At 39.9% G+C, this 27,401-nt stretch overlaps 1 protein-coding gene across 1 annotated transcript in view; it reads left to right on the top strand.

The window, feature by feature from the left end:
- LOC119128704 (dedicator of cytokinesis protein 2-like) overlaps nucleotides 1-10,479 on the top strand; it is an 88,490-nt gene extending 78,011 nt beyond the window's left edge. Inside the window, exons 35-51 of the mRNA XM_037261397.1 lie at nucleotides 1,236-1,276; nucleotides 2,147-2,237; nucleotides 2,852-2,959; nucleotides 3,404-3,493; nucleotides 4,015-4,119; nucleotides 4,435-4,576; nucleotides 5,317-5,398; nucleotides 5,497-5,581; nucleotides 5,749-5,835; nucleotides 5,981-6,157; nucleotides 6,761-6,844; nucleotides 7,041-7,178; nucleotides 7,409-7,536; nucleotides 7,811-8,012; nucleotides 8,091-8,196; nucleotides 8,283-8,431; nucleotides 9,929-10,479. Coding sequence (XP_037117292.1) covers nucleotides 1,236-1,276; nucleotides 2,147-2,237; nucleotides 2,852-2,959; nucleotides 3,404-3,493; nucleotides 4,015-4,119; nucleotides 4,435-4,576; nucleotides 5,317-5,398; nucleotides 5,497-5,581; nucleotides 5,749-5,835; nucleotides 5,981-6,157; nucleotides 6,761-6,844; nucleotides 7,041-7,178; nucleotides 7,409-7,536; nucleotides 7,811-8,012; nucleotides 8,091-8,196; nucleotides 8,283-8,431; nucleotides 9,929-9,991 — 1,878 coding nt within the window. The 3' untranslated portion in view covers nucleotides 9,992-10,479. The remainder of the gene's footprint in view (nucleotides 1-1,235; nucleotides 1,277-2,146; nucleotides 2,238-2,851; nucleotides 2,960-3,403; nucleotides 3,494-4,014; nucleotides 4,120-4,434; nucleotides 4,577-5,316; nucleotides 5,399-5,496; nucleotides 5,582-5,748; nucleotides 5,836-5,980; nucleotides 6,158-6,760; nucleotides 6,845-7,040; nucleotides 7,179-7,408; nucleotides 7,537-7,810; nucleotides 8,013-8,090; nucleotides 8,197-8,282; nucleotides 8,432-9,928) is intronic.
- The last annotated feature ends 16,922 nt before the right edge of the window (nucleotides 10,480-27,401 follow it).

Genomic DNA, 27,401 nt, shown 5'->3' with positions numbered 1-27,401 from the left:
CACTATTCATGAAAAATAATTGAGTTCATAAGTTTGAATTTTCTCTAATGTATGCTGGATGAAACGCAGCCTTAAATTTGATAAGCTTACTTTCACCTAAATCTTTGATTGTGTTTTAAGGTTCTAGAATTTATTCTTGTTTAATTTGACGAGGCCAAGCCGCATTAACTTGTTAGTGATCACGATTGCCTAGAGCTGGTAGTTTGTCTTTCGAAATAGCTTCAAGCTTGGCTGTAATTTGCAGCTGGAGAAGCTAAATGCCTTCTGGATATTTTTTCTATGTTCCAACAAGACAGCAATTGAACTATTTAGCCACCAGATATGCTTTTGTTGGAGTCAGGGTGATGCTTTCAAGCCCAAGAACACAATATTGTTCGTCAATCATGATGGCGGGAGCATAATACTCTGCAGCTCATTTTGCTGCCAGTGGTACACAAAAGGAGGCCTAACCGCCAAAGTCTTTTAATACAGCTCAACGAAACATCTAGACAGCTAAAACATGGCTGTTCCTACTAATATTCATTCATTTGTTCATTCATTCATTCATTCATTTATTGAAAAGTCGACTAATATTTATTTTATGTAATACCTAAGAGCTGGAGAGACACCAAAAGAGCTGCCTGCATTAAAATAATAGAATTATACTGTAAAATGCAGCCAGTTTCAGTACTTATTATAAGTCTACATATACAGTAGATAAAATATTCGAAAGAAAAGAAAAATTGCGGTTGTTGTGCATCTTGTGATAAGTTTATGATCATTGGTTTGCAATGGCGTCGCCCTACAGTGCATATAGATTTTTCTAATATTTTAGTAAATTAGTCTGCAACGGGAGTGGGACCTGTCCATTTATACGTCACTACAAACAACCACCATAGGGTTTATTTGTAAATTCAGTTGAACAGATCCTGTAATGAACTGGCTGGTGACTCCACATTGAGGATTCCTGTCGGAAGGTTCATATTGCTAAAGGGTTGCATCACTAGTCTCCTGCTTTCTGTTGAAGTCATTCAACATTAATAACCTGAGAATGTATGTGACACTTCAAATGATCATGGAAAACAATATATGGACCAACATATTAGGGCACGCACGCACGCACGCACGCACGCACGCACGCACACACACACGCACACACACACGCACACAATTAAATGCAACCTATTCTTCTTAAAACAATGTATGCAATGGTTTGAGGCACATTGTCACTAACCATTATTGGTTTGCTCTTACAGAACTTTTACAAGGACATCAATCGTGAAGGAATGTATATCAGGTATGTCCATGCTACAGCCGACATATGTTGCCTTTGAGTTCAGTGAGGATATGTGTGTGTTTGCGTGTGCAAATAAGTGTGTGAGGCTCCATAATCTCACAAGGGATTATACATGTCCCACTGAATTAATGTCACAATCCACTGGATCAGCACTTGGTCTGACTGAGGGAGAGTGGTATGAGAAAGAAAGGCCTAGTGGGTGGGAAATGGAAGACTGGCTCACAAGAGGAGATTATGCATTTTGTCAGGTCCCATTGTGTATTTCTGATGACCATTTATGCTGTACACCCAATCAAAGTGTATTTGTGAATATGACACCCAGTCCCTAGTGGATTATCTGCATCATTGCTTGCCATCTGCATGGCCTGTTTTTTTTTCTTTCAAATGGAGATTATATTAAGATTTTTTTTTTTTATGGAATGTACACTTACAAGACATAGCAGTAGGTACACCTGCACCTAAATCGTGGAAGAACAAAAGTTGTGTATCTTCTTCTTCTTTACAATGCCAAACATTTTCAGGGACTAATGTCCCCCCCCCCACACACACATTCAATTACTTTATTACTTCTCGAATAAAGTTCACAATCACCAACCATTAATATAATTGTAATTTTTTTGCGTCTCTCTGACGTCTGCGTGCCCCACAATTGACAGACATGTGATGAATACATCGGGTTGTCCAACAGTGTCATCTAGTGGAATGATGCATGACTCACATATTGTTTGCGTATAACCTCTTCGCGTGTGTGTGTTCGTGTGTGTGTGTGCGCGTGAGTGTGTGTGCGTGCACACGAGCGCGTGTGTACGTGTGTGTGCGTGTGTGTGCGTGCGTGTGCACGCGCCCGCTCGGTGATGTTTGTGTGTTCAGGTATCTTTACAAGCTGCGAGACCTTCACCTGGAGGGTGAAAACTACACTGAGGCGGCTTACACATTGCTGCTGCATTCACGCCTCCTCAAGGTAGCCAGAACACATGAACACATAAAGTGGAATTGAGTTTATAGCCGGTCTTGCTCTCTAATCACATGTCTGCCCGCCTTGAGTGAGACCGTTATATAGGCATGGATAAACGCTTGTCACATAGCTGGTCTGGCCTCTGTATGATAAAACGCAAAGATCAGTTTATGGCACGACTTTGGCTATTAAGGCTACATTGCAAGTCACTCACATGCAGGGAAGGTAGCAAATGTTTTGGATATTCTGGTAGCAGACTAGCAGTTCTTACGGACTGAGTTGCAAAGAGCTCATTTGAAAAGTGCAGTCGTGTGTTTTCTTCTACTTCTTTTTGGAGTAATTTTCAGGACTCAAACAATGATTTATGATTATAATTTGATGATATAATTTCCTGAATGACATTTGTCATTCGTTAGAGCACAATGCATTCCTTTATGCAGTTCTGTCTAAAGTGGGGCCTGTGACCTTTATAAACAACTTTTTATATCACTGGAAACATAACTGGGCTAAATGACATTTTTGCTTTTGATAGAACGATATCAATATGTTTTAAAAATATATACCTATATTCTATTGTAAAAAGAAAGGGACATGTCCTCTGTTTGTGTTTTCTCCTTCAGTGGTCAGATGATTTGTGTAGCCACTTTGAGTTCCGTGGCTCTCAAACCCAGCGACAGCTCAAAGAAACGCTCTCGGACACCATCATCGACTATTTTGACATGGGCAAGGTCTGAATTGTGCCATAACACATTTGTACGATGTAGTTTTCTTTAAAGTGGTTATGTTCATAGATGTCCTTCCATTCCCTCAAATCAATAGTTGTGAAAGTGGTCTTTCCATCCAGTTGAATTGTATTTTCTAGAAAGTTAAAAATGCACCACACTAGTGGCAAAATTATGATGAGACATTTTATAGCCAATTTTTCATGTCTTGGTGGCACTTTCATTTTCTATCTCCACTGAGTCCTTTATGTTCCCTCAAACAGTGATTGAGTTCCTTCATTTGTCACAGAGATTTCCATAAAATACATGACCTGGAGGCCAGACGGTGGCTGTTTGTCAGCAGATGGTGTAATGAAGGACACTGCTGTCTTTTTTTATTTCTTTTGACAAGCGTGCGTGCACGCACGCACGCACGTGTGTGCGTGTGTGTGTGTGTGTGTGTGTGTTTAGATGTGGGAAGAGGCCATCACTCTGTGCAAGGAACTTGCTGATCAGTACGAGAACGAGATCTTTGACTACGAGCTACTCGGCAAGAGACTGGTAACGTGTGCCTCAATCAACAAATCGTCAGATCGAGTAGAGTGCTCTGAATTGAAAGAAAGAGTACTGATAAGTCTACCGCTTGTGTATTTAAAGATTAAAGCTAATTTTGCTCTTCAGAAAAAAAAAGGCATATGTAGTTACAATATACGTATTCACTGACATTACTGAACATTTCATAACCCCCCGATTTTTAAGTTAATGCCCCTCATGCCGTTATTTAATTTCCCTTTAGGCTAGTACTCTTATGATCTATCCTTCTTTGGTTAGACTACTCTTATTCTCACCATTGGAGGGGAAAACAATCTCATTGCCTTACAGGACTCCTGCAGTTGCTCTCTCAGTGAATTTATTTGGTTATAGAAATAACCTTGTAAGGTTTGCACTTTATTTTCACCTAATTCCCTGTATTCTGCTGAGTGCAGCTTTGAGAGCAGATAACATGTGGGGAAGGGGGAACGCCCATTCAAGCCTTGTGCATGGACGCAATGAAGGATGCATTTATCTTTTCCTTTCTGCAGGAGAAACAAGCAAAGTTCTATGAGAACATCATGAAGATTCTGAGGCCCAAACCAGACTACTTTGCAGTGGGCTACTATGGGCAGGGATACCCTCCATTCCTCAGGGTGTGTTTCATGTTGTATAGTTCCCCCATTTGTAAAGTGAAACTTTGATATTCTCAACAAATTGAACTATATAACGCAATAATACACAGAGGAGCTTAAGAAAGTAGAAAATGGTGCCCTAACTTTTTACAATTACAATGAATCTGCTGTGCCAAGGAATTTTCAGAAAAATCAATTTCAGCTTTTACAAGAGCAGGGTAGAATGTAAATGTATGAAAAAGCGCTAGAGCTAAATTAAGGTGGTTAAAAAAAACAATTGTATTTCTGAGCAAATGCAAGTTATAAGAATTTTTACAGCCGTATATTGTCCAACAGAACAAGGTGTTCATTCACCGAGGTAAGGAGTATGAGCGCAGAGAGGACTTCCAAAACCAACTGATGAGCCAATTCCCCAGTGCCGTGCGCCTCAATACCACCACCATGCCTGGGGACGACATCCGCAACTCTTCTCTCCAGTGTATCCTTGTGACAGAATAAATCAATGTACATAAATATTTGGCACCTCAATTATTAATGCAATGTCCTGTTTCGTCACTGTTAGGCCCATTCCTTGCGTTTCCACAATCACTAATTCTGGGGATTTAAAAAAAAAAACATCCTTCTTGCTTGACTTATCAAAAACCTTATTGTTTCATTCAAGTTGGTATTATTGCTGATACTACTTTGATTGATGCAATACATAAAACAACGTGATGGCTGAGTATTGTAATAATCAGAAAATAATCTTTTTGTTTGCACCAAAGCATGACAGCTATCCATTGTTAACAGCCTTACTCAAATATACCTGATTTAATTATTCCACCATTATAATTATTGTCTAGACACACAAACAACTCTCAGAAGTTTAAGCTTGAGGCAACGTTGTACGGCTCCCAGGGAGTGAGGCAGAAGCAGACTTTTACGACAATTCCCTGACGGATCAAGTGTCCGTGAAAGTTCGATGGTTTGTTTTCAAGTTCATTTTAACATTTGAAATTGAATACTGATGGGAGAAAAAATAAATGCCATGGGGACATACGACCAATTTTACCAGTATTACCAATTTATGGGAAAAAAATATGAAATTGACCATATGAGAAAGCAGTTCAATTACTGATTTTAGAATTTCAACTTGCACAATATCGGTGGCATTGGACTTAGGCAGTTCCATTGTATTTCCAATTATGTAATATTTAAATGCTCAGTGAATTGGTACAGATATCCAGTGTTTCACTGTCCAGCCTGTCCTTGAAATCCCTCCTCGTCTGAAGAATAAACCAGTCCCGGACCAGATCATCAAGTCAGTGCTGTTTGAAGAGGCACAAGTGTGCAGTGAGACAAAAACTGCAAGAGAGTTTGGAATTTCAATGACACTGACCTTTGTTTGACTCCGTCTAGCTTCTACAAGTCCAACTACGTGCAACGTTTTCATTATTCCAGACCTGTGAGGAAAGGACCAGTGGACCCAAACAATGAGTTTGCTGTGAGTAGACTTTTATGACCATAGAGGAGTGAATGTCGTTGCCATCAAGTATGAAATGGTGCCCTCCCAGTCCATGTAATATTAGAATCTGTCCACTGTTGGGTATGTGATTTTTTTTCAACACTGCTTGGCCTTACAAATCTCATATAATTTCTCTTCTTCTAAAGTCTATGTGGATCGAGCGTACGACCTTTACCACTGTGTACAAGTTGCCCGGTATCCTGTGTTGGTTCGAGGCTACTGACATGAAACATGTAAGGATGATAAGAATTGACTACCTCTTGTTTTTTTTTTTGTATAATTGTATTCCTCAAAACCCTACATCAGGCTCAATCTCTTTTTATTATTTGTGTCTTTTACATCTTTCATCCCTCTATGCCTGGGCCACTGCGTCTTCAGACAACCTTGTCTCCTTTGGAGAATGCCATTGAAACCATGGAGTCCACCAATGAGAAAATTCTGGCTCTGATCAACCAGTACCAGGCAGACTGGAGCCTTCCCATCAACCCTCTCTCAATGCTTCTCAATGGTATCGTGGACCCAGCAGTCATGGGTGGCTTTGCCAAATATGAAAAGGTGATTAAAATATCCTTTGTACTGCTGACGTAGACCTGAGTAGGAACACACAACCAGATTGAAAATGAGTGGCACATGCATGAAGTCACCACTAATTAACAACCCAGCGACACCAGAGTATGTATATAGCTGGACTAGTAGATCGAGATCTAGTAGCTTAGCTGCCCAATCACGGGTTGTGGAACTGTGTGAGGCTGGCCATAATTATGTAAAAATGTGCACACTCTCTCCTAACTGAAAACGTCACTGTTCAGGATTAAACAATCACATTAAAAATTATGTCACATGGGAGTCAGCACACATCTACTTTAATTGAAAGTGCCTCTGATTAAACCATATTAAAAAAATATTAAAAAATCTTCTAGTACCCTGTCTAAAAGATTTTTTTTTCCATTCAACTACACTTTTAGGGTATAGGTCACATTAATGGTGTTGAGGGTACTTTATCTTGGTCGAAATGTTTTATTAAACCACAATTTCCTGACATTTGAACAGTGTCGATATATATGCTATGTACTTGTAGTACTTATGTTTTATTATATCGTAATCGCTTATGAAACATTCAACCTTTCTATAATTGTGTTTGGCTTGTTTTGCTGCCAGGCTTTCTTTACAGACGAGTACAATCAGCAGCACCCAGATGATGAAGAGAAATTACTGCGTCTTAAGGACCTCATTGCATGGCAGGTAGCCTACCTGACAAAATTACATTTCACATCCTTAAACAAGTTAAAACATTTGTAAAACTTGTAAAAATTGTTGTCGCTTTGAATGTACAGAACCCTAACAAATTTTGAAAGCTCTAGCCCAGATGTAGCCCAGATCTATTTGCTGCCTTGTCACAATCAGTTTTAACTTCCTACACTGTTGAATCTGTTTGTAGATTCCGTTGCTGGGTGGAGGCATTGCTCTCCACGGGAAGAGAGTCACAGATGACTTGCGTCCCTTTCACGAGCGCATGGAAGAATGTTTCAAACAGCTGAAAAAGAAAGTGGAGAAGGAGTATGGCGTGAGAGAGTTGGTAAGAACCCCAAAGCTAATAAAAATTCTGTTCAGTTGGTTCGGAAGTCGAAAATTGGTTCGTAAGTAGATGCAAAAACATCGCAAGGCTACGGTTCGTATCTCGAAAAGTTCATCACAAATGCACTGACTCTGCCCTGTGATTGGCTGACGACCAGTCCAAGGTATACAAGTATCCACGTGATCATAAGATGACAAGTGTTACGTAATTCTGCCTCACTGTTTTTCCAGTTGGACTTGGATGACAGAAAGTCTACTCGACCTTGCTCCATGCTGCGATCTGTTCGTCATTCCATAATCTCCATTTCCTCACTGCAAGGCTCTGAATGTGCAACACCAACCAAACTCACTGTCGACAGGTAGTTCATGTAATATTATCAGAAAAAAATAGGGAGTATAAACTGTGAGGGACTGATGTGGTTTGTGCATGCAAAAACAAGCACAAACTTAAGAACCCAAAATTTGTAATGAGTCCACCAGACCCAGGAACACTGGCTGAGTAACAAAAATACTGGCACCATACAAGCGCACACGCACTAACTGTCTTGGCATTATGAGCAAAACATTCATTTAAGTGCCTGCTTTTTGGGATCTAAGTGAATGACACCCGGACCTTCTTTCTCCTCTTTGCAGGGACTTCCCCCCTGAGCCATTCTTGAGCAGCACACTGCCTCGCTCCAGCGGCAGCCTCAGCACCAGCGGGCAAGATGGCGATCTTGTGACCGTGGGTGACTCTGAGGTGAAACTGAGAAAGTCTAAGAAGAAGAGGAAGAGGAGTAGCATGATCTTCATCACGGAGGAGAAAGAGCAAACAAACACTCTGGACTGCAAACGGGTGAGCATTGCTTCTTACTGTTAGAGTTCTGTGCATGTGTGTGGATGGGTCATGATGATCTCTGTCACCCGCCCCCAGCTGTCCAAGAAGCAGGAGTTCCATAGTGACACCAACTTGTCAGAGCCGAATAATGGGAACGTATCTCTGAGCGGCACCAATTCCAGGTCCCTGCCTACCATTACAGGTAAACTACAAAACAATCCACACTTGACTAGTTTTTTTTCGTAACGTAGTATTGGTGTAACTTAGCTGATTGCGCTCATAATGTAGGATTATCACTGGCGGTGGTGGGTGGGTCCGAAGAGGTGGAGACCACGCGAGCCAGGAGAGACAGCAAGTCCATGTCCCTCTGCATCCCCTCGGACCGAACAGCAGACAGACGCTCCAAAGGCGTCATCGGCCTCTTCTTCAAGTCCAAGGTAGACATGAAGAAGCAGAATAACAGGTGTTCCTTTTCATCAAGGTTCCAAAACCCTTTGATTGCGTTCATGATTTCATGGGGGGACTCACCACAATATTTCTGTTTGAAATCAATACAACCAAAAACATTGCAGTAAATAAATTCTTTTCTTCTTGCTGCAAGGAATTCATACATTTGCAGCCTTCACTGCTATGGGCAGAAATTCAAGACATGACCATAACAGCTCAGAATTGACCCTTGTGGCCTAACTGGCTGTTCAAACTGCTGTTTTCCATGGAGCTTTTTACCTGGTTCAGCCCTACCATTCTAATCACGTAGCTCTCTAGTTTCCGTAGTCGTATTTTGTTTCTAAGTGTACCTCATCTTAGAACAAAATCAAACTGGCCTTAGAAAAGAAAATCCGCACAGAAGATTGGTGAGGAAAGCTAAAGCTACTAATGCAACATTAATGGCTTACTGTGATGTACTCGCCTAGAGGACTCTGAATATCAATTCATATCACGCTCTTGAAAATATGGCCAAAAGACAGCTATAAAATGCTGCTTGCTCTTGTACAACGACCCCTAAATTTTTATAAATACATGAATATATAGTTAATTTTGCAAAAACGGTAAATTTGTGCAAGGAAAAACATTTGAAGCCCTAATGACATGAATATCTGGAATATGTGTAAAGTAAAAGAAGGTGAATTGGATGAATGATGTGAAAAAAAATGAGAAATGTTGATTGTGCCATAAAGAATGAATGGTGAAATTTTGGATCGAAATTTCTCGAAAACGGTAAATATTTGGAATGGAAAAAAATACACGCATGCTTGGTGTGAATATTTCGAATAAGCAAAAAGTGGAATGAGGTGAATCGGATGAATTATGTGGAAGTAGTTAAGCGTCAAAAAAGTGGGTGGAATAGCGATCCATCCATCCATTTTCTGAACCGCTTAGTCCCCACGGGGGTCGCGGGAGTGCTGGAGCCTATCCCAGCCGTCAACGGGCAGTAGGCGGGGGACACCCTGAACTGGTTGCCAGCCGATCGCAGGGCACACAGAGACAAACAACCATTTGCACTCGCATGTTTTTGGGATGTGGGAGGAAACCGGAGTGCCCGGAGGAAACCCACGCGGGCCCGGGGAGAACATGCAAACTCCACACAGGGAGGGCCGGAGGTGGAATCGAACCCGCACCCTCCTAACTGTGAGGCGGACGTGCTAACCCAGTGCGCCACCGAGCCGCCTGGAATAGCAATAACATATGTTATTCAAGGTGAAGGCCTTCACACAGTAATAATAATTTATAAATAGTTACTCTTGTTGAAGGGAAAATATTTGATTGGTACTGTAGCTCTTTATATTATTATATCCAATACTGTTTTATATTTGATAGCAATTTACAAAAACAATACACTGGACAACATTAGATCATAAAGTATTTTGAACATGTTTCTTAATACCTCCATGATGTCAGTGTTATGTTACATGTATTTTTTTTTTTTTTTACAGAGCTCAAAGACAGAAGATGTAATGAACAGTGATGCAGGCAAAGACAGTGACAATCATTTCTGACATCCGTTAGGTATTTCAGCTTCTGAATGTTTAGCCTCAAATTCTGCTTTTACACACTCACTGAATGTCCTTTTACTTTAGTGATGTCACCTCAAAGTAACATCGATTGCTATGTTTGAAAGATGACCTTTTGTCAGTAAGCTTAATGATCGCTTGTAACGCTGAATGCCATCTTAGAACTCTTTAGTCAAGTTGGCTTGAAATCACCACACTGCTGTGCTTGATTAAAAAAGACAGAAAAAGCAAAACTATTGTACAGCTTTCAACATTGTTGTGGAAATAATGATTTGACACATTCAGAAAGGTTGCCATGTCTTTCTAAAGATACTCTGAGTAAAACATTTCAATTAGAGTTCTGTGTTGAAATGTGACCCTATGCAGTGGCTAATTGTTATTCTCCAGAGAGACAAACATTTTGTATTTTTTGTTTTTCAAACACAGGTTGAAAAGGGCTATTTTGTTGCTTTATAAAAGTTATTATTACCATTTGCCTCAGAGACTTCATTTAGACTTTTTTTTTTACTTGTTTTTAAGAAGTTTGATTTATGGTTCAAAGAAAATAAATATAAAATGTATCACAACCCAACGGCAATGATATACTGTAAGTTCAGTGGCGTTTTTTTCTTCTTCTCAAAAGTAGGCCTACTGTATATACCAAATTCAAAACACAAAATATCATAACTTAAATTACATGCAAACATCAGAATGTTTTATTAAGACGTACGGTCGTTTGTAACAATAGCACTACTGAGAAAGGTTTCTTTTTCATTAGCCCCTCTTGTGTCAATATATGAGGCAATAAAAATAGTAACGTTTCCAGACCACTACAAAATAAGAACAACAACTGTAAGTACAAGTAGAAATGGAAAATGTTCATCTTGTTAGATTGCATATGAATACTTAGTGTAGGATGTTCAAAGCTACGTTTTTGTTGATTGGGTCAATACGTACAAAGCCAAGTAAATGAAAGTATGTCATTTATAAAACAGTTACTTACGAATACTGATGAACTGATGATAAAAGCTGTGGAATTAATTGAATCGTTAAAATGAATAACGTGAGCCTCACGGTGTGACTTCTTTGAATTGCTCAAAATGTAATTGGAGGATGTAAAAGTGTCATTTGGACATTGTATTGTAAAAGAAATTAGCCATTTGAGGAATGTCATAAACAGTTCCCAAGATGTCCGAAATGAGCTGAATAGTTTGAAGGTGGTTTCAAACGGGCAAAAAGTCTGCAGCAACTAACATAAATGATTTGAAAACTTTTTTCCAACAGTTTGGCGACCTACTGTGTAACCTGTAAAAGTAAACGATGAGATAATGTGGTTGCACAAGTGTACACACCCTTTAATATCTGGGGATGTGACTGTTCAGAATTAAAGTGATTAATGGTGTAGATAAAATCTGATACTCCATAACATTTTTGTGTTTGGGAAATTTCAAGATTCAGAACCAAGGTTAAATTTTTCTTCCGTAATTAAAATATCTGTTTCATTCCTGAGAAAATGATGGAATTTGCATCATTTTAGCAGCAAATGTGGATACAGGAAATTACAGTTTAGGAGAGAAGACATTTGCACATTATACAAAGTTGAAACCCAAACTATTGTCCGTTTATAAAATATCCAAATATCTAATCCAAAGTTATCATAATTGCAAAAGCAATTTGGAATGCAAAAATATAGAAAGTTGCTTGGGATTGCCCCTTTCAGTTGATTGGGTTTTTGTATGTGGAAACTGTGGAAAGAATGCGAATATACACATTCACAGATTAATCCTCAGCTTCCAGCAGACATGATATATGTGCTGCTCTCGCCAAATACGATAATGAGCAAGTGATGGAAAACTAATAAGGCCTTAAAATAAACCGGCGATGCTCAAATTAAATTGCCTGCTCATTTGCAGACAGTTCTAATTCAATCAAAATGATAAGTGCAGCGTTTTCTTTTCAAGCTATGGGTTCATATAAATGAAGTAAACTTTCAGTCGATTTTCAGGAGTGAACACTTGTGTCCACTAGAGAGCAGTAAATCACTAGTGGGTATTTTTTGTAGCATCAATATATTTGGCCTACAGAGGGCAGTGTTGAAATGTTCCCTGATCTTAAGCAGATGAAGGTCGCTCAGGTGTTGCCGTCATACATCATGGCTGATAACATGCATGTAATCAGCCATCCCTCTTCAATGCCCCCCCCCTCCCCTTGCCACTTGTCGACGACTGTCACTTCACATTCCACCAGCTTCCTCCTCGCAGTGCTCTCTGCCTTTTCACTCCATCCGTTCTCCTCTTGTGTTTCCAGGCCCACTCCATCCGTTCTCCTCTTGTGTTTCCAGCCCATTTGGCCTCTTGCAAGAACTGCCTCGAGCTTATCCATCTCTCTTGCTTGCTGTCTCTCTCCATCTTTTTGACAGGGTGTACAAACAGTTGATGGCAGAGCGGCAAGTGGAACAGTGCTGCTGTGGGTCTTAACAGCACAGCTTTAGTGATCCTACATTTGACAGCTCGTCAAGGCAAGACTGCTCTCATTGGTTCTTTTTTCACCTCTACATCTGTAGTGCGTTGTCATGAAACACAAAAATGGGAGGAAACCAAATACTTCCTGCCCATTGTTCTCAAGGCTTATATACGTATCTTGTGAAATCTAATGTGCTTCATGTTGGTATGTACCCACAAGAGTCTTCTAGATCTGGCCCCAACAGTGACTTTAAGGTCTTGAGACTATATATAAATATCTGTTTCTTGCGGGTGCAATTTCCAGACAATGATCACACTCCGAGATCATTTCTCCTTTTCAAAGAGATGATTCTATTAATTTTAACATATAGCTCGGAGCGCACAATTTCAGGAGAGAGGGCGAAAGACAATGATGGGAGTTGTAGTGGTCATGAGGTTAAAAATCGTACATCTCAGTGTGACAATGGGTAAAAAAAATTAAGTGTCACATGCCTTGCGGCCCCCTCCTCTGAAATACTCTCTTTGTTTAAGACTTGCTTGCGAAAGGCAGTGAGCTACAAAGACTCCAAGGTCTTTTTTGTTTTTTTACCGGACAATTGTAAAGCTTTGTAGTTTGGCTCATATAGTATTACATGCATGCTCTAATTTGTTTTGGTCCACTTGCTGGCTCTAGAGGGACAAAATTGGCAGTAGGAGGACTGTAACAATCTCTGAAGTACTTAATGTTTGTTATCTACAATGCTGAAATCAACTAGATTGAATCAATACTTGGTAAGACTTCCTGCCCATCTCCCTTCCCTCTGAAAGCAATCTTCAAAATGTCAGTGATACAAATAAAGGAATATCTTATCTCATAATTTAGAATGACTGCTGTTGATGTTAAAGGATATCCGACACAAAAATGCTCCTTCTTGCCGATGGTTTAGTTTGTTGGTTTGTCAGTCAGTCAGTCAGTCAGTCAGTCAGTTAGTTAGTTAGTTAAACAGCTTCTGGTATTATTTTGCTATATCATTACAGTATCAGGTTACTTTTAGAAGAATATTTGAAAATGGTCACATCTTCTATCTGATCTTTCTTTAAACTTTCAGGGATTATTTTGCTTTGGTCAAAAAGCAGCTCTATGATGCTGCTGATGGTAACAGGCTTCAAAGGAGAATTTCCGTTTGCTTGTCGAAAGAGCATTTAAACCGTCATTTAGACATACTGTGGATCTCTTTGTAAAGTGGTTGTTTTGAGCATACGAAGATCAATACATCTTTTTGCGTACTTTGTTTTCAAGTAGTGTGCCACTTGATGCTCCGAAGAATGGTTTGGTGGGCTTTTATCAGAGCGAAACGGAGAAGACGGGCATTAAGGGTGGGTGTGTCATCTTTAATTGAAGTTAATGGCTGATGGCCATATTGTATATCTGCTTATGCAATGTTCAAGCACTCACGGGTTTCCTGGTGTGCTTGGTGTGTCTCAGTGGCAGCAAATTAGCAATCAGTTATCTGCAAGGCCTAACGTCACTGTGCTCGCATGACACAAAGACGACCCAAAAGCGGAAATGGAGAGAGGTTGAAATATGAGTATTTTATCAACGGGTGGTATCCTGTGTGGTCCGGCCTAAGATTACATTTGGAGAATGAATAACAAAGACCAAACTGCAAATGACCCACAGTTAAAATGTCGTGTTTTGTGATACACTGTAACCAAAGAGACCAAGATACATAATTTTTAAACTAAAAATTGGGATAATGTGATTCCACAAGTGTCCACCCCCTAACTGGGAGGTGACAATGGTCAGAATTAACCAATCACAATCAAATTCATGTTAGTTGGGAGTCAGCACACACTTGCCACCACATAAAGTGCCACAAATAAGCATTTGATGTTCCTGTAGGTTTTTCATGACTTCCTTGTCTTCTACATTAAAGCCAGCTTGTGCAGCTTTGGCCACCACCCAGCTCTACATAACACCTGCCCCCTTGGCCCCTCCCACAGGTATTGAGCCTATGGGAATGCACCTTGTGTCTTTGGGCTGTGTTCCACCTCCAGGCACCTTGGAGCAGTTTGCCCTGGCTCACTCTACCAAGACCATAAAAGCCCTGACATCTTATTTCTTAGAAACTTTGGGTACACAAACCCATTCACCCCGGTAAGGTGCTAGAAGTTAGCCCGGCTATTTATTATGATCCTACTCCAGTTTATTGTTCTTAAAAACACAAATGAAATAACCATTGTTGAGGAATCACCCAGGGTATTTTACTGTCCACCCACTGATCAGTTTGTCGTCACCAGAGGCCTTGTTGCCACGGCAACTGCCCTCTGCTCCTGTGGGGATTTGCTTCACGCTGCTTTCCATCCTTGCAGTGCAATTGCCTTACTGCTGTCTACTTTCATATCCAGAGGGCAAGGGCTCACAAACTTTTTTGTGTATGTGTGACAATTAAGGTGCCATATTTGTGTGAATGCACAATGTGTTATCCGTTATGCACGCTGCCCCTCTGGCGAGCTGTTGCATCAGCTCAAAACAAGTCACGTCAAGCTGCAAAGACACATTTCACACTTTTGCTACTTCTCCCTTGCTCTTATCCCATTCATTGATTTTTGTTTCAAATGTTCTGTACAGTATATCCACCTTGTTTGGTTTCCACTACAAGTGAGGGTTTTAGCCTGAATGGCATCCTGTGTGGCTCTACATATTCCGCATCCCAAAAACTAGAAATTAGAATTAGAAACACTGTGTATATTGTGATGACAGCGTCAATCAAAATGCGTCAGTGTCTCTGTGAAGACCACATTTGTATTATATTGAACCTTATTAGATTAAAAAAACTGTTCCAAATATCTTGTCCAAAGAACACCAAAGTTTAAATGAGCAGTGAAAACAAAAAATATATCTTTGTGGCAGTTGTTAAACTTATAGTAGCACTGTGCAGTCAAAATGGTAGTGAGATCCAATTTAGTCACACTGCTGGAGAAAGAGATCAACACTCTCAGTATTGCAGCTTCAGTTCACAGTCACACCTTTACAAAGCGCTCCATGACACCTTGATTTTCAAGGTGATGGTCCCTGAGCCTCAGACACACTTCCCTCTGCCTGCCAGATGGATGTTCAGGTCCATTTGTCACACGTATAAGAAGTCGTACAAGCTTTTACACCCATTTAACCACCTGGAACTGTGTGTTTATCAAACTGTATTAGACTGACCTTGTGTAAGGTTTATGCCCAAGCTGCACTCAATTAATTTTACCTCACTGGTGAAACGTTTTTGGGGGAATCGTTACTACGCTTGCCAAATAGTAGCTCTTTAACGGAATCAATAATTTTGGTGCTAAAATATAGTATTGCTTTTCATAAATTAAAAAAATGTAAGCGTATTGCTTCTTAACAAATTGTCAAATTATTATTCCTCTATTCTTATCAGGAAAATAAAATGTTTTAGTCGTTAAATATCCATGCTTGATTAAATTCGGACTCGTCAAAGAAGCCCTCGAATTGTATATAAAAAGGTTAATTCAGTTTGAAATTCCCTAATTCCTGTTCAAAATGGTAAGATATCGACAACTCATTCAGACTAAATAAGAACTTCATGATCTTGGATGTTCTTGATAATCATTTCCCCTGCCATCATAATATGCATGATTTTCCTTTCATTTTATTCCTAGCACATTATTTCGTCGTCTCTTCTTGCAAGCACTTGTTAACGGTAACCGGTGTGTGGAAGAGTTCCTGTAGGACTGGCCAGTCCCGGAGGACCGGCTGTATTCTGTATGGGTCTAATTATAAACACAGCTTTCTCATTTGCACCCCTCCTTCTTTTTCTCAGCCCTTGTTCGTCAACTCCTCCCCCTCCGTGCACAGTGGGCTCATTAATTACTCTAGAGTTTAGAGATCTATCTCAATGTCATCCAAGCTACAGTAAGTCCAGCAGAAACTGCTATTGCTCAAGTTGTTTGTGATGTTTGAAATTTATAGGCTACTAAGTGAGCCAGTGCAAATGTTTTGTTTAGAACCTCTATAAACAGTGTGTCTTTCTTTCTGGTGCTAACGATGTACCGTTCATTTCCTCACCCATGAGAATGTAACACAATGACACAGATGTGAAAGGAAAAAAAAAAAGTGTTCAATCAGCAGGTGTCGAGTCCTTCCCTTGAATTAAAAACATACAGTGATGCCTTGAGATCCAGTGGAGTTGAGTGGAGTTAACTGTCAAACTAAACAAGGAGGGAATTATGTTATGTAACAACCTCAAGGTACGAGTAAGGTAATTTTTAGGGCTACCAACAGTATTCAACCGTAGCAAAAATAAACAAAAAAAAGTTACAATTTGGACCATTTCAAAGGCTGGAAAGTTGATGTTTTTTATTTCATCCATTTTAAGCATTCATACCCTGTCGTTTAATACTCAGTACACTGACTGCCCTCTGCTGAGACATGACAGTTAAGCTTTATTAAGTGATTAATGGCATTTGACCTAAGTACTGGGGCTGAGGAGTGACACCGGGACTTGAGGAAGAGACAGGTAGGACATTTATGCAATTAGTGCAGGGGCTGGAAGAATGTTCGAAATGATCAGAGGTGCAGACCCAAAGCACCTCTGTCTGTTCCCTCGGTCCCAAGGTATTGCCAAAATAAATGTGTTCAAGAAATTACAAATTTTAATCCCTCTTTGAATCTTTCTTTTCTGTCGAAAATGTGCGGCAAATGAATGCAGGTGTAAAACCACATTTTTACTTTACTTCTTTGGGTGAACTTGCTGGAGCTTTGCAATGGCATTTTTCTCCTGTCAATGTTCAAGCCTATAGATTCCATTAGCACAGTAAAACATGACACAAAGTGCACTTGTGGTTTGTTACTTAAGGCTTATGCCTTTTTAACAATGTCTGGCAATTTTAAGGTGTACAATTAGGCATACAATACATATTTGTATGCAAAATGTCAATGACTGATGGTTTGGGAGCCAATTTGTGTTTTAACTCAATTCTCGCACATGCGAGAGCTGTGTGAGGCAAATCAAAGAGGATATAGTATACATGTTGAAGATTGTTTTGTACTTGTAAGAAGATACAAAAATGTAATCATTATGAGGTTATCTGGCATACAAGGTAATCCAACAAGTCCTTGTGCGTGTGTGTGCGCAATGTTATGATGGGGAGGATGAGTGAAGCAAGACACCAGCCACTTTCCAAGCAATTATCCTCGGATTAGGTGTCATCCAATGCATGACGAGGTTTGTAGGCCCTTGCAACAACATCCCTACAAAGAGGGGATCAGAAATCTGATCTAAAACTGTTCTTCAATTTCAGGCCTTTTTAGTTACACAAATATGCATGTTTATGCATGCAGATGTGGGTTCTTTGACAATAATTTATTAATTTGGAATGTATAAATATTTAAAAGCAACACTTATAATTGTTGGGTGGAATCAATACTTGAAAAGTGGCTGAATCTATCAGCCTAATATAATCAATAAGTAATTAGGGTTGGGAATGCCCTGCTTCGAGATGCAAATCATTTGCTGTATCTTGAACATGCTTCAAGGAACACCAGATGTGGTGGGATACGCTATTAAATGCATCTGGTTAGGTCGCATGAACCCTGGGGAGACACAATGGTCACAAGTAAATCGAATCACACATTTGTTTTGGTGACCAAACCTAAAGTGCGGAACCTGTTAAATACCCTTCAAAAGCGTGATGACCATCTGGTTGAAGAACTTGAAGTAGTGGTTTGAGATTGCAGGGACATATTTGTTAAGAAAGTGCCCTTGATTGCCAGTCATGTTGAACTTAATAGAGCTAACGTTCAACTCCTGGTATTTTTTCAAGAGGTATCGATAAAGGACAGAATACATAAATGCAAATGAGCTTGTAAGTTGACAAAGTCATGAATTAATGATTCTATGTTAGAAATGTATCACCTTGCCTCTTTATGTATCACCCTTTAGGTTCTATCAAAAGCCTGCTAATTTTAGAAAAGAAAAAAAGGATAGAACTCTATTTTTTTTCACCGGCCACTGGATGAAGACCAGTCCAGGGTGTATAGGGAAACTCCACACCAAAGAATTTAGACCTGAAAAAGTCTTGTGGTGCATCAAAAGTGAAATGTTTTCAACTAAAATAAATCCAGTTCCTTCTATTGGATCTTTAGAGTTTACCGTGACCTGGATGACTGAGAATCATGATTTCAAATGTTTTCTTTATACTGGTACATGAGGGCCTAATGTTTGTTTGTCTCCGATTACCTGGGGTGACCTGGACAATGGAGTCCCCCCTCCCGAAAAAAAAAAAACATTTACAAGACCTTTGCAAAATTGCATTGATCCTCTTAAAACACTGCCATTTAGACAATGGATTTCAGTGTCCTAAGAAAGATGATTGCATTTTGTGAAGGTCAGGCGGGACACAGAATGAAAGGACCAAAGGAGTGTGTGCATGTGCGTGTTTTATTGACTTTTCAAAGGCTCTGGGACTGCTGTCTGATAATCACAGGATGAACATAAAAAGTGCATGACGTGTAAGACAATGTCAATATCGGATACTAGTTACTCACTGGCCACCTCAATATGTGCACCTATGCAGTCAAAGAGACAATAAAAGAGCTGCATTTAAACTCGCTGTACAGTGAAAGTTAGTCTTCCAAATTTGTCACAGCACACAAACTTTTTAAAGGCTCCTGGGCTCTTGTCTTAAAGTCACAGGATGAAGGTATAGTCTGTGACAAGAATGTTAATAGTAGACACTAGTCAGTGGCCACCTCAATACGTACGCCTGTGCAATGGAAGAGACAACAAAAGAGCTGCGGCTTCAAAATCATAATAAATCAGAACGTCATTCCTGCTCAACTGTCAGTTACCTCTACTTCAACCTGCAACCTGCAAAAATGAAATCTACTGCGCCTATCGTCTTCCTTATGCCGATACATATAGTTGCATGTTTGAGCCATGCTTAAATTGTATATCCGCTTAAACCCTCCTGCTGTATTATATCCTACCAGGTCATCAGACAGAACCATTTTAACTATTCCTTAGCTGGACACTGGAAAAGGAAAGATGACCACGTCTCAAGCAGTTTACTTCAATGAAAGGTGAACGAAGGTAATTTTGCCACTATAAGTGTAATGGTATACACACTGGTGTTACATTTAGCTGTGATTTTAGTGTTTATTCAGAGGCTGGCTTGTCCAATATGTAATGTATGTAATATATCTTCAAGAAGCCATACAAGTCTTCTGTGTCTTGTCGCATGGCCCCGTCTCAAGAAAACAATACAAAAATAATGTGTTGCCTGCGGCAAGTGCATAAAATGTACTAAACAATAGAAATACACTGTTACACTTTCAAGCCAAACATTTAATTATAGCTTGAAATGATGTCTGTAAACCCCAAAGTATGACTTTTTTTTTTTTTTAATTATTACTATTACCGCCACTATACCATAGATGCCTTGGGTATTGTTAATTATAATATGACAGTTAAGTTATATTGAACTAGGGATGATTCTGTTTCTGTCCTGGTATTAGGCTTAGTGTGTCCTTTTAATTGGCTAGAAAAGCTCACACTTGTATTGTCAAGGTAGAAGTCTAACAAATAATAGAAAAATTGCCACTACTCAATGTATTGTACGTTATTGTATGGAACAGCGTTGTTATGCAAATGACATGTTGGTTACTAATTTTGAAATTCTGATACTTGCATAAAGTTCCTCGACACCGGTACCGAAACTGCACCTCTGCAAAAATCTACAAATCAGCAAAAGTTGTATGCAGCAAAAGCGAATGCATGAACATGATCTGTTAAGCTTGTATGCGTGCGTGCGCGTGTGTGCGTGCGTGCGCGTGTGTGCGTGCGTGCGCGTGTGTGCGTGCGTGCGCGTGTGTGCGTGCGTGCGCGTGTGTGCGTGCGTGCGTGCGCGTGTGTGCGTGCGTGTGTGTGCATGTGTGTTTCATAAATAATCAGTGGGTATTCAAAGCGTTTGATAGCTGGTTAATCAACTGTTTTACTCTCACTCAAAGGCTTTATGAGCACCTGCAGCATGCTATTATATTGTATAAATGTGTGTGTATTTGTGTGTTTATTATTGTCACCATATTATAGGAGGAGAAAGGAGATGCATTTTGTCCATTAAATGTTTAATGAAATTTGTATTTATATGACTACAGGTGCAATCAACCTTAGATGTTCAACATTTAAACACGCAAAGTTATAGAAAGAAAGACTTCGAACAGTTAGCTGATACCTAAGCAATAAGTCATTTGACTCGCATTGAGATTTCCCAGTTGCTCAATGTGCCAGCACACAAAGGCATGGTTTTAACATGAAATTTGAGATGATAGCAGAAAAATGCATGCGTTTACAGTATTTAAAAAGTCACTGGTTGCCTCTTGCTTATATGACATTGTGAAGGCTTCGACTCATTAAATGCAAAGTGGGTGCCTTGATACATGCACACACGCGCCTAAATACAGACAATAGACATTAATCTTCATTAGTGTTGTGGTTAGGAAATGAAGCCTCGGGGTGTTATTAGCAATAGAAATCCCGCTGTCTGATGTTAACTGTCTATTTCAAATAACGAAATGCACCTCCACAGTATTCTCTGCTAGTGTCCCTAAAATCTGCCAAAATGGTCCTGCTCCTTTCAGGGATCTCAAAAAAAGGAACTCATCTCAATCATTTATATATATTTTTTATACATTTCTATTTTGGGGAAGATGCAGGGACCCACATGGTAATGATAGATTGGATTATCTCCATATGAATTCAAGCAGATGATAGAATTGTTCTATCAAATGTTTCTATCATTCATGAATTTGGACTCGACCAAAAAAAAAAAAAACACACATCAGGCCATGCAATTTTGGTCTCTCATGGAAGCCATCTGTCTCAACTGAAGAGCGCTGAATTGAGTGTTTAGCCTCCAGTGTGCCCATGGAGGTTTTAGGAACTAAATTAACTTCATTCAAATGGGAATTAATGACCAAGCAAGGGCCATTCATCTGGCATAGAGCGGCAAAGTACTTTCAACACAGTTTGAGTGCACAGTACACGGCCGTTTGTTCTCCACTTGTGAATCCCCTGGCCAACAGTCTGCTTTATTATCTACAAACATGTTTTTAATATGACCAAGTCATTTCTTTGTTTGTACAGAGCCGCCACAATTTCCCTTTCATGTAATGACTCTGTGCCTAAATTATGAAGTTAATTGCAATGCCGGCTTTGACTTCATCTTCAGCTCCGTCGTTGTTGTTGTTCATCCCCGCAGCAAAAAGACATGATTGACAAATCTGATTCACTACAATGTGAAGCCTTCATCGGGTCTTGCAAATGACGAACAAATACGTATAAACCTCGACCTACCCCTGGGTAGCAAGGTAAAACATTTCCACAAGCTTTACAATTTCAATAAATGAGGTACCGTAATTTTCGGACTATAAGTCGCACCGGAGTATAAGTCGCACCAGCCATAAAATGCCCAAAAAAGTGAAAAAAAACATATATATGTATACAAGTCGCTCCTGAGTATAAGTCGCCCCCCCACCCAAACTATGAAAAAAACCGCGACTTATAGTCCGAAAATTACGGTATATCGTATTAAAATGTAGAGATGAATGACGATGCTCGCCTCCTGATTTTGACTTGCAAGCATAAATCCGCTAGTCAATGTAAATAGTACAGGAACTGGGTTTAGGTTGTCATCAGACAACAACAATACACCCGTTTTTTGAAATTTGATACAAGATTTATGATTTTTGATGATTGTTTTCATGCACAGGCTGTCCTAAAATGTAATCTTTTTCCCCCAGAAAAAGTACAACTCAGACAGACGTGAGTTCATGATATTTGACAACTAGGCTTTTCAGTTTTTGTAAGCATAACATTCTCCTCCCCAAGGCTTGCAAATTGAGACTGGAGCAGCGTTGCAACGTTGCGACATGGCAAGAAGTTCAGCACTAGTCTGAGATGGCACACTGCTCATACTTGTAGAAGGGTTTATGCCAACATTGGCAAGTTTGTCAAAGCAGGAGCTGTTCTGGAAGGTCTTCCAGTGATGGAAATACAACTTTTAGAGCAGGCCTTTGTGCAAAGGCTGTGAAAGTCGATCTGGAGAGATGCGCTGGACAAATTCACAGTTGGGTAGAAAAAAACTTAAATTGGGGAGCGATAGGAAAAGCATTCTTACAAAAAATTGCAAGGCTAATGCTGTTAAAAGCTCATTGTTCACTTTCTGTTCTTCATTCAGACTAGGTGAACTCTGTCTACTTGATTTGTCAATTTAATGTTACGTTTCCTTAAGTTCTGTAAATCAAATATCTGTGACGAGCACAGTATGTTACAATTCTCTTGCGGAAAACAAGTCGAAGCACTGTCTTATCCTAATAGGAATTGTCATTCCAACCTCGTCTCCCTCACTTGTCCTTCCTCACATTTCTTTTTGTTTTGCTTTGAAGGCCATAAGAAGATAATGTGCAAAGTAGAGGCAAGCGAGAAATGAGGAATACGTGTTATATCTTTCAGGGATAGAGAACCATGCTTGAGTAATTTAATTAGCAGTGGTGGGTGGGCGGAGGATTATGGAATATAGAAATACATTAACTCTGCTGTAATGAAACCTCTATGCACCCATTTTTGACCATTTGACGAGTTCAGGGTCAAAGGGAAGCTCTAGTCCACTTGGACCTCAAATCACTCGGTCCAAGAATGAAATAAAATTAAGCAAACTGAGCTCATTGTAGTGTATTTGTCTGATATTTTAATGAACACTTTTAGTCCTTTTTAGGGCATTGAAATTGAACTTGAAGAAAATTTGATTTGTATTCTGTGTGTGCTATTGTGGTTAATATGTCATCAAGAAAGCACTACTACTTGTCACATTGATTTTGCTGCCATGTTCTCTACAAATACAATGACCAAATTGTATCTTAAAAAGGAGTTTAATTCTTCAGAGCAAGTTTGATACATCATCTAGGTCAGGGGTCACCAACCTTTTGGAAACGGAAAACTACTTCTTGAGCAATGATTAATGCAAAGGGTTTCTAGTTTTATACACACTTTTGAAATAACAAATTTGCTTGAATTACCTTTTTTATCTTTATTATTTTTTCCTTTAGAAAAATCAATGTGTGTAGCAATTGATCAAGTTACTGATATTCCACAATAGTTTTCAACAATAATTTAATTTAATATAAATTAATCATAAAGTGACCACAATTCCTGCCTAAATCAAGAAGAAACACAGCTGGCATTTCTACTTGATGTATCAATGAGTTTGTGTTGCTGACAGAATGAGAAGAAATATCAATGAAAAGGAGATATCAGTGGCATACTCCAGATAAGCTTGGCAATTCACAGGCAGCAGCCTCTCATATCTCCTTATACATGATAGTGAGGGCAGAATAACCTTTCGTGAGATTACCAGCTGCTCTGTCCTGCATCTCCATCTTTATTTTTGGCTTCCAATTTAGGGTAGACAAGCACAACAGAGAGTCACTGATGGTGAAGTGGTACATTTACCTGACTTTAATCCAGGCCGCTTAGGTTTAACCTAGTAACAGCGTGAATGTGAGTGGAAATGTTTGTCTGTACCCTGTGACTGATTAGCAAGCAGTCCAGGATGTAGTCCGATTTCTGTCCCAAGTCCGATGGCAGTTTGAAAGATGGATGGATGGATGGATGGATGGATGGATGGATGGATGGATGGATGGATGGATGGATGGATGGATGGATGGATGGATGGATGGATGGATGGATGGATGGATGGATGGATGGATGGATGGATGGATGGATAGATGGATGGACGGACGGATGGATGCACTGGGAAATCCCATTTGGTTTATTTTAAAGTAATGTCAAGGATGGGAACTCCTTGTTGACCAGGGCGGTGAAAAGATTGAGGGCAAAGAGGAGTGGACTAATATGTTTTCAGATGACATTGTCATCTGGAGTGAGAGTAGAGAGCAAGTGGCGAGAGGGGGGAACAAGAGAGGGGGAGATATGCTAACTCAATTTTTATCGTTTTGCAGGAAAGCAATTTAAAGTTTTATGGCCACAATAAAAAGCGGCTGAGTTGTATGTTGGTGATTTATAAGGCAATGACTACTATGTTTAGATACTGGTGACAAGGATGAAAAAAAAAAGATACCCAAAAGCATGATTCATGAGTTTAAAAAATATCAACAGATCGCTTGAAAATCAACAGGGACCTCTGAAGCGAAAACAAAAATCATTGTAATACTCAAAACATCGTTGGTTAAGAAAGTTTAAACGTGCAGAGCCAGAGAGAGTGAAGAAAACAGGGAGAGATGGAAGTCAGTGACTTGCTGTAGGAAACCCAGATGAGGGTGAAACCAAATGAGAAAGACGAATTGTTGGCATAAGAGGAATCTGTCTTTTTCCTACAGCTTGACTTTCATTACCCAAACCTGAGCCAACAATAGACCTATGATAAATGGCTCAATAAAATTGTTGCATTTGTTGTTTTCTCCCGCTTTCTCTTCTTGGTCATCTTCCGGACTTGACAGAGCTCAGAGAGTTTAAAACTTTCATTATTCTTTTAGTTCAACCCAACATCAACCCTACTATGAAGGGGAAAAAAGGCTCTGTCTGTAGAGTCACATATTAATAGAAGATCTAATACCAATGGGTTTTTTTGTCAGATTTTATTTCGCATTTGTTTGTGCCAACGTCACCTGAGTCCAATTACTTGGACAACTGCCACTTCCTGTTCGGCTGTCAAAGTATACAACACACACGCACACTCTGAAACTAACTAATACTAGGTGATGCGCAGAGGCGTAGCCAAGCCGTGGCGAGCCGGGGCGGCGCCCCGGTTAGGACTCCCTGCGCCCCGGTTGAAAAAAATCGAGCTTTTTCGATTCTTCATTTTCATGCCGTTTTTTTCTTTCGGTCTTGCGCGAATGTGCTTGCGCTATTCTATGTGCGCGATGTTATCCATTCACCGTTTGCCTCCCGGACCCGGATGTTGTTTTAGCGATCAGCGAACGGCGTGGGTGATGTTCGATTTTTTTTCCTGTGGGCGTGCGCCCCTACTGGAAAAATTCCTGGCTACGCCTCTGGTGATGCGTAACAATGCTGAACAATCTTGACACTGAAACTCACTTGGTCCCCCCCCAGATAGATCATTTGACTTGTTTGCAGCCTCTTGTCCACTACACCATGTGAAAGCAAATGACAGTCATGGAGAGATGTTTACAGTGTCAGCGCTGATATATATTTTTTTCATTCATAATGGACATCCCAACTGACAGCCTTGAACTCTAAACAATAGAGAGAAAAAAGTGGATGACAAAATATAGAAGCCTCTGAAGCCTCCATGCACAAATACTCGTTCATTTAATTTCTTTACCAGCTCAGTGGCCTAGTGGTAGAGTGTCCGCCCTGAGACTGGAAGGTTGTGGGTTCAAACCCCGGCCGGGTCATACCAAAGACTATAAAAATGGGACCCATTGCCTCCCTGCTTGGCACTCAGCATTAAGGGTTGGACTTGGGGGGTTAGATCACCAACTGATTCCCGAGCGCGGCACCGCTGCTGCTCACTGCTCCCCTCTCCCCCAGGGGATGGATTAAAATCACACGGGGATGGGTTAAATGCAGAGGACAAATTTCACCACACCCAGGTGTGTGTGTGACGATCATTGGGACTTTAATCTTTAATCTTAATCTTCTTTACTTGCCGCCACCCTTATCTTGGACATATTCTTTATAGCGATCAGTTCCTAATTTCTCTTTTATTTTGGTAATTAAAGTTTGAACAACTTCCAGTTACTGAAAGTGTCCTTTGCTGAAACCAGCCTCAAGATCTTAAAAACCATCCGCTTCTCGTCGACTCTGACACTCATCTAACCTTTACCTGTTTTAATCTTTCATTTTTTGTCATTAGTATTGTTTACCTACAACCTTTTTTTTTGTCTTTCCAACTCACTCTCAGAATCGAACTGTAAAGTATTGAATTTGCATAGTGTACAATGGAATAGAATTTGCATTTGATTGCCTATTGACCTCTGCATCACCTAGCAGCTGTAAAATGGCTCCAGTCAGCCTGCAGTTTGCTGCAATTTTTTTAGATAAGCTCCAGTCTTCTGTGGTCGCTACTTGTTTTTTGTTAGACACAAAATTATGCATTTGCTTTTTAGATACGTTGGGCGATTTCTCAATGGCACTCAACACTTATTAAAGTGTTTCTCACATTTTCTCATTTTAATACAGGGAAAAATGTACACCTCTCATTTCTATTACAGCCTTACCTGACCAATAGTGTATTTACAAATTCTTGGTTTATTTATCTGATAATTATTTTGTGATATTAACATAACTGTAGCTTCATGTCGCTTTACTTGGAGATTAGGTAGTTGATATAACAGCTGCGAGCAAGCGAGCCGAATCATTTGTCATCAGGGGTTGGATCTTTACAATTTAGTTTCATCTTGACACTATGTTTATATGCGCCTTGAGCGAGTGATTGACACGCATGACTGAGAAAAGTGGTACTCGAAAGCACGTGTTTTATATGCTAATTTCACAGATTCGAAATCCAAGTCAGAACAGACAAGGCGTGAAATGATAAATTAGCAGCCTGAAACCTTTCAGACAAATATAAACTCACTGGCCAGTGGCCATATTAGTTTTACTTGTTCAATCCAATAAAAGAGCAGCATCTACAATTCTAACTTGACAGAGATAACGAACACCACAAGCACAATGAAACCTTTCTGACAGTGTACAGCAAAACTGAGCCTTATTACCGGCTTTGTAAATGATGAAATGATAAATTAGCAGCCTGAAACCTTTCAGACAAATATAAACTCACTGGCCAGTGGCCATATTAGTTTTACTTGTTCAATCCAATAAAAGAGCAGCATCTACAATTCTAACTTGACAGAGATAACGAACACCACAAGCACAATGAAACCTTTCTGACAGTGTACAGCAAAACTGAGCATTATTACCGGC

The sequence above is a fragment of the Syngnathus acus genome, chromosome 10 (genome assembly GCF_901709675.1).
Source record: "Syngnathus acus chromosome 10, fSynAcu1.2, whole genome shotgun sequence".
In the NCBI taxonomy this organism is placed as follows: domain Eukaryota; kingdom Metazoa; phylum Chordata; class Actinopteri; order Syngnathiformes; family Syngnathidae; genus Syngnathus; species Syngnathus acus.
The sequence above is the reverse complement of the archived record's forward strand: the minus strand, read 5'-3'. Positions and strand labels throughout refer to the sequence as shown.